We start from the raw sequence: 13,902 nt of genomic DNA on the forward strand, positions 1-13,902 counted from the left end.
ATTTAATTTAGTTACATTAATTATGATAGTTTAGTTATGATGTAAATACAATAAAAATAAAACCAAGATTTAGATTAGAATAATTATCATTTTGATCCATACATTGGTAATGTCTGACTGGGCCTCGTGCCACTTTATGTTCAACAAATTGGGCCCCGAGGTCAAAAAGGTTAAGAACCCCTGTTCTAGAGGAAAGCCATGTTTTTAAATAGTGAAAAAGTAATAGAAATTATAACATACTTCCCAAGATAAGGAGTCTTGTCAGWTCTTTAAGTAAGCTTTATCTTTCCGTATTCAGAAACACTCCACTGATAATGGCTGTTTAATGCACACACGCCCACAGCTCACTCCATCTACTCACCAAAAATAGTAAATTTGCAAATCTGTAATCTCGTCTCTGTATTACCAAGTGCAGTTTAAAGGCAGGGTGACATTGTTACTCCRCAGCAGAATAACCTTGCAGGCATTAGTCTGAACCAGGCAAAGTGTTTTACAATCTGCTCGTAAAATAAACCTCAAGAGGTGCTTATGTGGCAGCGAGGGAGAAGCTGTGCAGTAAGTAGATCTTCTGTGTGGACGTAACTCCCAGAGGCCTCCGCACTCGCAGTCCAGTAGTGTGCTCGTTTGAACCGACGTGAAAGAGGAGCCGTTAAAAGCGTTGCAGCATAAACAAGTGTCTCCAGCTGCTGTGTTACGTGGACGCTGCGACGCGCACGTAGGTGTGCGCTTGCCGTTTTGTCTCTTTGCAGTTGAGCTCGGCCTGGAAGACTTAAGCCCTCCTACAGCCTTGACTAATCTCATCCCCATCTGGGTCAGAGGTCACTGTCTTCAGTCTGGCTGCACACAGACCACAGATAAAACTGCATTTTTAAAAAAGCCATAATAAATATAGTTCTTGTTGAGCTGGAGTTAACTAATTGATTCTTTTCCCCCCTGGTTGTGGTTAATTTGTTTTAAAAATGACAAGTTCTCAGCTCTGTATAAAACATTACACTACAGGTGCAAACTACCAACAGTTCTGGTACTAGATTTTCAGAACTGTGTAACCTTAAAGGGGACATCCTGCAAAATCCACTTTTTAAATACATTTTGTGGTGTACTTGGAGTCTCAGAATTTAGTCTCTCTCTGCTGCAAAGATGTCTTTAAATTCTGTTTGGGTCGTATCTTTCTACTTCGTTAAGTTTTTTCTTTTTTATGACGTTTTCTGAACTGTTGCATTTATTTTATTTGTGACAGAACTGCCAAATAAGGTCTGGATTTACCAACAACTACAATTTCCTCGTCTTCATTCTCCTTTGGCTCTGGGTCAGACTCTAGCTCGTAAGGCTGGATGGACAAGTCTTGTTGACACCTTTTAATTAGTTTGTAAATAAAACATTTCTGCACCACTATATAGTCGTAAACCCCTCTATCAAACTGGAATAGACTAATCAGAAAGCTTGAGGGGGCAAAGAGTGAGAAGCATCTCATTTGGATTTAAAGAGACAGCATCAAAACGAGTTGAAACACACTTCAGAAAAGGGGTGAAAGAGGGGCATGTGGAGCTACAATAAGGAGAAATTCAGACTTTATTCATATAGACCCCAACTGAATGATTTAAATGRGGAAATGAAGAATTTAAAAGCACAATATGGCTTCTTGAAAGCATTTGTCTGAATACAATTTTTAACTCATCTTTTCTTCTGGCTGGAATCATATCAGAATCGAAAAAAAAAACAGGTTTTGGTTACAGTTTGTCCTGTCAAACACTTTTTGAAACGTTGCCCTGAAACCACTTGTCAGATAGATTTGATGTAATTTTCGTATGACTCAACCATGGCTCACAAATTTCATGTTAAATGTTGTTTGGGGTTTACATAAACTCTGTTTATCTCTGATTTCTGCTAAAAACAGAACATTGTGAGTCAGAAATGACACAGTTTATGACTTTTTGTCTATATCTCAACATCTACTTMATTTAACATATGCTGCAGAAATGTGTTAGACAGTGCTTAGGACTTGCCTGAGTTTGTCTCTCCACTGTGTTGGATTTCTGACTTTTTGGCTGTGCTTCCTCTCATGCTCTGTCTTTATCACCTCCCCCCCCCCCCCAAAAAAAAAAAAAAAACTACTGGTGCTCTCCCATCAATCTACCTCTCTATCCATCCTGCTTCCTGTTTGAGGCCACTAATTTGACCTGGCCAACTCACCTGCTGCGCAGCAGAAGAAATGACAGAAAGGTGTTGTTGARGACATTTAATCCTCGCCTGCTTAAAATTACATTTAAGATACGTATAAACACTGATGAGTTCTGTGGTCACATATGTGAAGAGTCTCTGCCAAGTCCAGAATATCACGCCCTGGTTAGACTTCACAAGACGTAAAACATCGGATCCAGCTGATGTAATGTGAGACGGTCTTTCTCGTATGGATATTTAACACTCGAAGGGAAACTGCGAGGAGTTAGCCCTCCCTCTGCAGCACATGTCACGTACAAACAGGAACAGTGACAGCACGGTTGGCAGAGTGTTTATTTTCAGTTGATAAGAGGAATTAGAGGAGGAAGAGCTTTATAAGTTTTGCTGGAACATTTAAATGGCTGTATTTTTTGAAAAGCCCCCGCTGTGCACACCCTGCAAGACAATACGGAGGGAGCAATGCACGAGACTTGGTCTGAGGGGTGAAACGAGAAGAAAAAGACACATTTTCATCATTCAAGCGTGTCATCTTCAGCACTTACCGTATTTATTCAAGTATAATACGTAAAATTTAATACATAAAATCATCCATAAAGTTGGGGGGTAGTATTATACTTGGATAAATATTTTTACTTATGTATTTTAACTGAAATATTGGCTTCATTTACATGAGACCGCGTCGTAAAAAGCAGTTGAAAAGACTTTACCTCTGACACTCATCCGCACTTCAGAGCGAGATAGTAACAGATCCAAGCAGGCGACATGATGTGAAAAAAAGGAGCAGTCCTGCACCTTAGTAATGATAATGAACTAATGACATTAGCGTGTGACCGGGCCGCTCCTCGAACAACAACAAACACGTTCGTCTGTAATGGCTGCCATCTACCGGTGTTCTGAAAAAGTTTGTATCCCTGAAAAAAGTTTCCCCACCAGAGGGGGCGCTCGCGAGTAGGAAGCAATCTGCTTTTGCCCCAGAAGATGGCCCAAATCTCACGTGAAGTCTCTGACTTTTGTGTTGGCGCATCCTGGTGGACTGTATGTAAAATGCCAGAATTCATATGATGCTCAAAATAAAGTTTGCTGATATATATTTGTTGTCAAAATACCTTTTAGTACATATGTTGTTAAAATAAAATGAAAAGTCCAATGATCATTTTACTGATGTGTATTGTAAGAGTGAGCTTAAGGTAAATTAAGCTTTTCCCACATCTCTCATACACAAGGTTATGAGGAAACTTTTACCAAGGTATTTCTCATTACTTGTTAATATCTTGACTGTGCGAAGTCAAAAATGACACAATAAGTGAACGTTCAGATGAGTTCAAGTTGATTCATAAAAGACTATGCAATCATTTATTTACACAAATTGAATATATCATAAGTTACACTTGATTGTGGTTATTCCTATAACAAGCGTCGGAGTTAAATGAGATAAAACCCGCGTCCGAATTTCAATTCACATCAACTCAGATTACTTATATAGAACAGTAAAACGTCTGTTCTGATGTTAACAACCAAACAATTTTACTGGCACTTTTAGCTTAAGTTTTGGCAAATTAAGAACAAGGAAAGGAGGAAAGTAAGATTAGTATGTTACTATGACTTTTACTTTTATCAAAGTGTGGGTCAACCGGAACTGCGCGTCTTTTCTAAGTTCAGGTTCCACATGACACGTCACTCCGAACACATCAGCTTTTACCTGATGATGGCTTCTTWAGGCACCCTCGGGGTAGGAGCTGGCTTGCCTCCGGTCAATCAGGGAACTGATGTCGGCTCGCTTACCGGTCATTGGCGAACAGGTGTTTTTCCAGGTAACTTTTGTCTGTTTCAGTCCAAGCCAGAAAAATTCYAGCCGTATCCGGTTCCTCCTTCCAAAATAAAACCTCCCCTCGGGAGTTAAAAACACACTTAGAGGCTCGGCCTCAGGTTGAGACCACTGGCAGGCGTGCCGGGTCCCTGGCTGTGAAGTCTTCCCTAATTAGCTCATGGGATCAGACTTTAAGCCAAACTGAGGTTTCTCCAGAGAGAATCCCAGCTGTCTTCCTAGGTTGGAATCAGGAAGAAGAGTGTGTCGCTCAAAGCCGTCTGGGTTAGTAAAAGAAACAGACGAACTTTGGTTCCGCCCTCAGGCTTAGAGATGAGTCAGAGAAAGAAAGATAAAGATTTGCCAGCCGGCGCCAGCCCAAGGTTAAAATTCTGTGGTTGTTCAACATCATGATATGATAACCTCTTTTCAGCTTTCTTCTGATAGAGACTAAGAGAAATCACTGCAAAACATTTATGATGATTAATTAACATTTCTGTTTTATAATCAGTTCTGAACCTTCTGTTAGTCCAGACAAATGAAAGATTTTCTCAGGAAAAATCCACAATTATATTACTGTGTTCACAGTAAAATAAAAACAGTGATTTACATAAAAACACAATGAAAACATTGTAATCAGATTTTCTGTGATTTTTTTATACCATCATAAATCTTTAAGGCACGATAAAAGAAAATAAGTGGTTCCACTTTTCCTGTGACAGTCATTATCATGATTTAACAAATGCATAAACATTCTTAGTTAAACAACAAATGAATCACGAACAGAACAGAWTGRTCTGTCCATTATCTGATTAAGAGAACTGAGGAGTTCTCTTCCATGGTTAGAATGACCTGTCATGGCCTAAATAGAGTTCAGTTTGTGACAGAGTTCCTGTCCTCTCGTCAGGCCTGTCCGAGGCCTGCTTCGAGGCAGTAAATCTTGTTTCTTCACTCGAGGTGACCCCTACAGTATAAAGACTGCAAAGGCTGAAAAATCTTGAAGTCTGTATGAAATTGGAGGTAGTTTGAGGATTAAAATTTTTATGCTTTTTAAGCTAAAAAAAGGGGGGGGGGTCGTATTATACATGAGATCGTATTATACACGAATAAATACGGTAGTTATTTTTTCGCATCAATCCCTGATCACTGTTTTTGGTCACAGATTAATGAAAATGAATTGACTTCGTTATCACAGACAGCACATAGAAACTTAAATTTGATCCTATTTAATTTGTTTGCCTCAGCTGATTGATTGTATTAAACACAAAATATTGAGATGTGTATGCTACCTAAAATTTTTATTCTTTTTAATGCTATTTAGGARCCCTTTTCATTTCTTTGTTCCTATTTTCTTGTTCAGGATGTTCTGGAGGTGCATCTGTTGGGCCGTCTGGGTTTGAGTCTGTTACTGTTCTGAGTCTATCCACTTATGTATAATGCTGATTGTCAGTTATGAACTCCATTGCATTGTGTACATGTTTGTTATACAGTATTGCATTGAGTCACTACCCAGCAGACTTTATTCATGCTAACGCCATAACAGAGAATGAGAGGGAAAGTAGGAAGGTAAAGCAGGTTGCTGTTGTTCTCAGAGGACAGTGCTTCATTGAGAGGACTGGCACAAAAAGCTCCATTCACAGCTGCAACAACAGCTTTGTGACATTTCGTTCCTGTGACCGGGCAATTGTATAAATGCTCCAGCAGAATCACAATAGGTTTTCCACAAAGCTCACAAAAGCACAAACAGGAGCTCATTAACACAATAAATCTCTGCCTACTGTAAGCAAAGCACTAAAAACAAAATTATGCTAGATAAAAACYAGACAACAAACTTCACTTTGAGGAGCTCCAAGAACACATTTTAGTCAATGATTAATGAAGGCTGGACATGAATGAACTTCTTGTTTTGGGATAGTTTGACACACGTTTAAAGCAGCTGTCTTCAGTTGGTGTATGAGCTCAGTATTGTTTTCACGATTGTAAAGTGACCCTCTTATTTTACAACTATCACTGTTGGGATATTCTGTTTGAATCCATATTATAACACATGCATAATAATGTTTACTGAGCTTTTTCTCTCTCATTAAATTAAATCAAGACATTTGGGTGATCACAACAACACAAATGTCTGATTTATTTATTACATGGTGAAAACTCTTTGATAAAAACTATGTAGGCAAATGTGTTTTATCCCTTCAGGCGTATTTCGCGTCGCCTCGTTATGCTCTTGTTTATAACAAAAACAGTTGATTCTATCCTCCTGTTTCTTCTATCCGTCACAACCACAAATTAAAATTCTATTTATAACTAATTATGTTAAATATTTATTGTGATAAAGCCAAAGCTGGAATCATCTTTAAACTTTTTACTTGCCTAACTGATAAAATTAGTCATATGTTTTACATTTTTTTAAATTGATTAAACCTTTGGAAATACATTTTATCTTTTTAAAATAACTTGTAGTTTAAAAAAAACATTGTGGAAGTCCAGCCCATTCTCACTCCCAACTTGTCACACGCTTTTACAGGATTCCCTCTGTATCCGTTTTTGATGCGTCGGGTACCCCCCTTGCGTTACTTATTGACGAGATGGGGCGGAATCCATTGTCATAATTTCAGAAAGTGTAGAAAATTCACAAAAGCTAACCGTCCCAAAGCCTAAAATTACCTTTATTCGCTCTAGACATCCTGTCCCTGACCCTAGTTCATACAATTAACCATCAAACCTGATCCCTAACCATTTTTAGAAAGTGTAGGAAATTCACACCATGTGTCCCAAATCCTAAAACTACCTAATATTTGCCCTAGACATCCTATCCCTGACCCCACTACCTAAAATTAACCATGAACCCTGATCCCTAATATTAACCACGGATCCCAACTTAAGACACCTATATTTTGCGTCCCAACGCATCAAAACCGGACGCCGATGGAACCAGGAAATGCCTGGTGCATCAATAACTGACACAAAGGGTGTACCCGACACGTCAAAACAAGACGCAGAGGGAACCTTGGAAAAGTGTCAATATGTGAGGAGTCAGGAGTGAGAATGTGTTAGGAAGTCAGCTAACAGAGATAAAAGGTATTTTGAGTCTTGCTTTAATTATGATGTACTTAATTTCAATGTCTACAATGTCTAATTACAATGCCACCATCAATTGTTTCCGCTTTCTTAACCTTCACAGTAAGACGCTTTGAAATATAAATGTAAATTTCTGCCACATAAATTATAATTCCTTAACGCTTTTTTTATTTCGATGTGACTGCCCTAATTTTAGATCTGTCAGTGGGCATAATAATTGTTACTACTCACTCAATTTCATTGTATAACAAAAACTAAAGTAATAAAAACATCATGTTACATGTACATGTACAGACCTATCTGTACATAAAAGCACATCRGTGTTTCTAATTTCATCTTTTTTCTTCCTTTTTCTCTTTGTTTCAATGCATCAGCTATTTTTCTCTTCTGATTATGTTACATAAAGACGCTTTATAACAGTTTTGTTTGTTCTTTCCATGTTTTCATCGGAGAGTATTTTAGGACTGAGCATATCAGAACAGAACAGGATGAATTTGAGTCCAACACAATGTCGAACATCACAAATTGTTCAGATTAAAGGCATCTGTGAAACTGTGAAAGATCTTCAAGCTTTAAACAACATGTGTTGCTTTATACAGATTATTGTTTTTCTTAGTACAAGAATCTGGACAAATACCTTTGTTTGTTAGAATAACAAGTCGATGTTTGAATTGATCAAAATTTGCAGCTTTATTGCTAAGCTTTGTCTCCTTTGGTTTGCCAGGTTTGCCAGGGCTTTCCAGCATGTTTGGGAAGAAGAAGAAACGCCTGGAGATCTCCGCTCCGTCTAACTTTGAGCACCGGGTCCACACGGGCTTCGACCCGCGGGAGCAGAAGTTCACGGGGCTGCCACAGCAATGGCAGAGCCTGCTGGCGGACACTGCCAACCGGCCCAAGCCCATGGTGGACCCCTCCTACATCACCCCCATACAGCTGGCACCAATGAAGGTAGAGCACGAGCACGCAGAGGGCGTCTGCTCTGAGAGCTGAGAACAAATCATCACCACYTCCTGTCTGTTGCTCTAACATCATCTGTGTTTTCCACATGTCCTTTCTTTCTTTCTTTCTTTCTGTGTGAACATTGTTTGAATATTTCCTCCACTTCTTTTACTTTTCTATCTTCTCACTTTGTGTAGGTGTTGGTCTCTTCACTGTTTTGTTTCTCACCTCTCAGCTCCTCCACCTGTTGCAATCTCCTATCAGAGGCAAAATGGACAATTCTGCAGACCATCTGGCCACCTAAACCGTTGAAATATCTGAAATTACTGTTTGCTTTGAACCAGCATTAAGCCATTTATTGATGAGTAACGGTGAATGATTCCCTTCCTGACAAAGTCACTCAGAGAAACTAAACTTTGTTAGAGGTGGCAGTAAAATATGTTGTCACTGAGTTCAAATCATAAACTCTTGTGTGACTTCAGAAGTGGTTTTGATGCTTTAAACCTTATTGGTTTGATCACAGAGGATTGGAAGCATCTTTGATTTGCCTCAAATTTGATCAAATTGTTGTAACAATGTGCTACTATTACAGTAAATGTTAGATGATACTTTAACAGTTACTGGCAAATTTTAAAAATTAAAACCAGAAGCTTTTTTTGAGAAATTAAATAAATATTAATAAGATAGACTGAATAATTTTTATTGACATTTACTAACTATTAAGTATTTTTTAACTTAAAATTGTCAGGGCTTACAGGAGTAAGATCCAGGAATGTAGACTGAATACAAGGAGTTAGAGTAAAAACTAAAATTTTAATAATAAAATCAATAGAAAACAAAAAGCTGACTCAGCAGTTATTCACAGGGACTGAAAGGACACAAGGAGAACACGTTTTAGTAATGTTATGAAAGAGCCTAGAATCTTTATGTCCCAGTTTTCAGCCTTGTGGAAATTTAGCACTTCACCTTATTTGATAATATCCTCTTTTTTTTATCACCGTTACAATATTTTAATACTGCGGTATACCAAAGTACCATCATACCGCCCAAACCTACTGAAACGGAGGGCTGGAGACACAGGTAGACCATGAAAACAAACTGAACACTAGAAAAGTAATAGAGAAACCACAAAACAAAACAGCACAAATTAACAGAAAAATACCAGCCATGACCAAAATTGTTTTAACGAAGATGCAAACAATTAAATGTTTTCCTATATGTTCAACATCTAACACTCTAACATCTCTTACTGGACTCTTCTACACCTTTACTTATCTGAAATTGTTTAATGTTTTTTATCTGAATGAATGCTCAATAACCAGTGTCTCATTCATCTGAAACCATACTGCATGCTGATGTTGCTGTGATTTCTCTGTAATGTGAATGTGTTTCCTCTTCTCTCTGAGTGTCTCCTCTGATGTGTTGTTGTTCATTAGTTCTTCTTAATTTATGGCTTTGACACATTCGATCCACTGAAAATGGTTACTTTAACATCTAAACATTGCTTTAGTTTCACCCTTTGTTCACTGTTGGCTTGTAAATGAACACTATTTTAAACACTGAGCCTTAGTTTTTCTAAATGGTCTCATAGAATAAATTTAATGTTGGATAAGCCATACTCCTAAACCTAAACTCTGACCTGCAACACCTGTGTGCACAACTGTATAGCTAGGTAAAAACATGTCTTTTTTCTCTTTTTTGGGGAACCGAAATCTCGTATACAAATCTTGTCTCCAGCAGCTTTTGCTGACAGGGAAACCTGAAAAGACATTGAGCGAACAGCAATAATGCCGCAGGAGATATCTCTGAAGAGGGGGAAACAAGAAAATAATTCTCATGCTCTCTTCACAGATATCTCCCCAGAAAGTCCGGTCTTCTGAAACGCCGTTGCCCAAAGTATGACCTCCTCTTACCTTATGTTTTGAATCCTCCCCTTCCTTTTTTTTTCTTTAAATGGTTGCTCTCACACAGTCCCATCTTAGCTGTTAGTTCCCACATTCCTCCCCCCTGCTGCCTGCTGCCATGCATTTCAGGTGGAGGTGGGATGTCAGCAGGAACAGGGAGAAACATAGAGAATGACCTAACTACATCTCTGAGCCAAGTCTTTTCTTAGACCTCATCTCAACTTCTGTTTTTTTTCCTGCATGAGCCTCCGTAGAAAAGATAAGACTAGCTACAGTGGCATGCTCCCTTTGTTTCTCTACTTGCTGTAGAGCACTGTTAATAATGATGATGATGATGATACTCAAAATGATGATAATGATGGTGATGGGTGCTGTGATGTGAAGTGCATGTTGTCATAGCAGCTGATTCTGCTCTGCCGGAGGCCAGCATTCTGTGAAGAAAATAAAGTGTCATAAAAGGGTTGCATGTATTAGGAGGAACCCTTTGTTTCACATCTTCATCCAAGCCAAAACAGCCAAACCTAGAAGATGTTTACCCCAGCCACTTCTCCTGCCTTTTGATATTAAACATTAATACATTCAAAGCTGTAACATTGTGCAGTTCCTTCAGTAAAGCTTATTGGGTTTTGTCAGATTTCAGAGGATTTTAAGAAGCATTGAAGTGCGCATTTCTTCTTTGCTGTGCTTCCTGCASAAATGTGACCTTCCAGAAGAAATATGTAAAATTATTTTACTTCAGTTTTGTCTAAATTCACACTAAATGTCAGGACATTGTAAAAGACACTTTGCAAGTTACACTGAAATAGTTTTTTTTACATGTATTCTGGATTGGACTGAAGTCATTTGTTATCTTGGAATCTGCTTCTTGCAAATATAGAAGCTGCCATTCTATCATAGTGAATTCTCTAACTCACTTCTACTCAAAACTTWTTGTGTCTTTTATGTAAAATAATGCAAACTAGCACTTTTGTGTGTTGACGTGCATATGATTTCTTGAAGGGATATTAACATTTTGAAATGTAATTCTGTGGTCAAACATGTACATTTTTTATCTTACCTGTCGCTGGTAGCTCTGTGAACAACCCCAGTTTGGAGAAAGCGGTTTTGCATTTTCACCCCTTTTATCTAGGACTGGGTGGCCTTGTGAATTCAGAAGCACTATAGTTCATTCAAAAACCATTGTAAAATTTGAGTTTTAGTTTTGCATTAAATAGTTATTTTAGCTGGAACTGATCCCAGATGTCATTGGAAATGTTACATCTTACTGATGCTGCCATTATGCCATTATATGTGCAAATAAGCTCAGAATTCTAGAAAAAAATAACCATGTATTGTAAAACAAACAAAAAAATACAATGATGTAAAGGCCTATAAAACAGCATTTGCAAAAACCACTATATCATTTTGAAGATTGGATTTGTTTTGAGTGAGAGAGTGAATGGTTGGTTATCTCGTTTCTCTCTGTGTTGCCCTGGGATGGACTTGTGACCTGTCCAGGGTGTACCACGCTCCTCGCACTGTGGCTACTGGATATGGGCACCAGTGATCTCTGTGACCCTTCATGGAAGAAATGGGTTAAGATGATGGATGGATGGATGGATGGATGGATGGATGGATTTGTTTTAAGATGGCAATCCACTTTGGTCTTGGCCTCACTCAGATTAGCTGCTAGCTTGTCAGCTCAGTCAAAATTAAGCCTTGTTCACATGGAAACATTTTTTTAGTCTTTATTTGTCATTTCTAAAAATAGTCATAATCATGGCACCATTTTAAGAAAGGTTTTTATCCACAGAAAAATACTGAGAACTAATAAGTTGTATAAAACATTTCAAGCCTGTATTTGGTGATATAAAGATGCCACAAAAACACAAAAAACTGTAAATAAAGTGGGGAGCAAGCAATAAAAACTTGAAAGATCGGTGCAAATTATAAGCCTAGTTGCTAGTTGTTGTTGCAGGTGTTGCGGGGCAGGCCGTGGGGGTGGGGAGGTGTGCTCTGTGATGAGGAAGCTGGGTTCAGAGACACAGCCCAGAGGAGGAGCTGGTCCCAAAAGGCGGTTCTAGTCCCAACGGGTTGTTTTTGCTCCCCTGCCTGGCTGCCTCAGGACACTACAGGATTTCTCAAACATCCATGAATGAGTCAAAACAAGACTCTGGGCATGTTTTTGATGAGAGGATAGCATTATAACATGATATAAAACACAAAAAGTTTATTTTACATGATGTTGACCCTTTAATTATAAGGTCACAATACACCTTCAATGTTCCAATCTTATTTGATTGAAAAACACTAAACAATACCCTTGAAACAATACAAACTTGTTTGAACTGGACATTAGGAAGTGCTCACAGCAGATTATGATCCTCTGAAGTGATTTATACACAAAAGTGTATTTCGTGTTATGGGGTGTGAGACACTAACTTTTAAGGTGGACTGGGTAATTTATAGTGTCTCACCCATGGCCTGAAATCCTTCTCTCCTGGATGCTGTGACACTTGATTGACATATAGTTTCTTCTGCTTGGCAGACTCCCCCAGCTCTTTGTGCTAAATGTGTGTGTGTTTATGCATTCACCAGGTGGACATGGATGAAGCAGCCTCCAGAGTTGTCCTCACCAAACAGCATATGAAACAGTTGACATATTGGATGTCCATGTTAACCTGTCGGGGTGTGTGTCTGTGTAGATATTATTGCGTYATTTTGTCAGATAAGCAGTTACAAACTTTGGCAAGGTCATCACACTGAAAAAAATGGCCACCCTCGCCCTCTGGCTCGTGCACTCATTGTTTATTCAAGAGGCTTCTAATCTTGTTGTCAGACTGTTCATCTCTGCTGAGCGTTTGTGTTGCTTAAAGGGTCGGACTACTAAACCTGCTCTCTCTCTCCTCCACACCTTCCAAGCCTTTTAGCACACATGCTAATCCAGAAGTGTAGGCTAACACCGCTAACATATTAAAAGGCTTGAAGAAACTTGTTTTTACCTTTGTTTTTTTGGAAAGTTGTAGCTGTTTTAAAAATGAAATCGTGCAAGATCTCAGAGTGTGTGTTGGGAATGACTGTCATCTACTACTACATCAAATCTCAGCTGAAACTCTGTAAAATTAACTGAGTTGTAGCCATTTTTGTGTTTGCTAAAGTTGAAAGGTTGTGGCGGCCATCTTGAATCAGACTATAAACGGTAATCTGTTGTAAAACCAAGGATTAGTTTTTGAGAGTTTCATTAAAATGCATCCACTGGTTCATGACATATTTTACTAAAATGGCAGACAAACACACAGACCTGCCCTGTGTTTTGAGCTTTGATTTTACCTAAAACATGAAAATGTTTATTTATTATGACCCCCGCACGCGAAGCGTAAGCGGGAGTTATATTGTTTTCATAATTTTTTTTTGTTCAGTGTTTTATTGGTCAACCGTAGCACTGCACTGGTCAACATGAAATTTGGCAGGTCTGTAGATGAGTTCGACCTACACTGCGCCAGCCAGCAGTTTTACGATAGACCCCATATTTGAGGAGGGGGCTCCATCCAAAGAGGGGGTGTGAGGACATGCAAAAATGCTTATAACTCAGAAACTGTTCAACATAGGAGCTTCAGATTTCTTTTGTTGTTTAGCTCTGATGAAGCTCTATCCATCAGGCCCACCAATCAGTGAAACTGAAAGTGAAACTTAAACTGTCTGCTGAGCTCCACCATTTCTCACTCAGTGAAGCTCTTTTCAGATCAAAAATACCTTTGAGGAAACATATTTTCAGATGCCAAGTAAACTGCATCACAGCACCCCCCCCCCCCCCCCCCCCCCCCCCAATTTATCTGAAAAAGGGGTGTCTGGACATGCAAAAATGCTTATAACTCAGAAACTGTTCAACATAGGAGCTTCAGATTTCTTTTGTTGTCTAGCTCTGATGAAGCTCTATCCACCAGGCCCATTAATCAGTGCCACCCCCCTACCCCACACGGACCCCCAATTTATCTGAAAAAGGGGTGTCTGGACATG

General features: G+C 38.9%; 1 protein-coding gene across 6 annotated transcripts in view; it reads left to right on the forward strand.

The window, feature by feature from the left end:
* The window catches only part of pak5 (p21 protein (Cdc42/Rac)-activated kinase 5), a 58,820-nt gene that overhangs the window by 21,311 nt on the left and 23,607 nt on the right, over positions 1 to 13,902 (forward strand). For 4 of the 6 annotated variants that reach the window (XM_014030288.1, XM_014030286.1, XM_014030285.1 and 1 more), the window contains 2 exons: positions 7,788 to 8,011; positions 9,854 to 9,898. In XM_014030288.1, the coding sequence (XP_013885742.1) occupies positions 7,808 to 8,011; positions 9,854 to 9,898 (249 nt within the window). In that variant the 5' untranslated portion in view covers positions 7,788 to 7,807. The remainder of the gene's footprint in view (positions 1 to 7,787; positions 8,012 to 9,853; positions 9,899 to 13,902) is intronic. The other 2 variants (XM_014030289.1, XM_014030291.1) reach the window with 1 other exon arrangement.

This window comes from Austrofundulus limnaeus, unplaced genomic scaffold (assembly GCF_001266775.1).
Source record: "Austrofundulus limnaeus strain Quisiro unplaced genomic scaffold, Austrofundulus_limnaeus-1.0 Scaffold1035, whole genome shotgun sequence".
Lineage (NCBI taxonomy): Eukaryota > Metazoa > Chordata > Actinopteri > Cyprinodontiformes > Rivulidae > Austrofundulus > Austrofundulus limnaeus.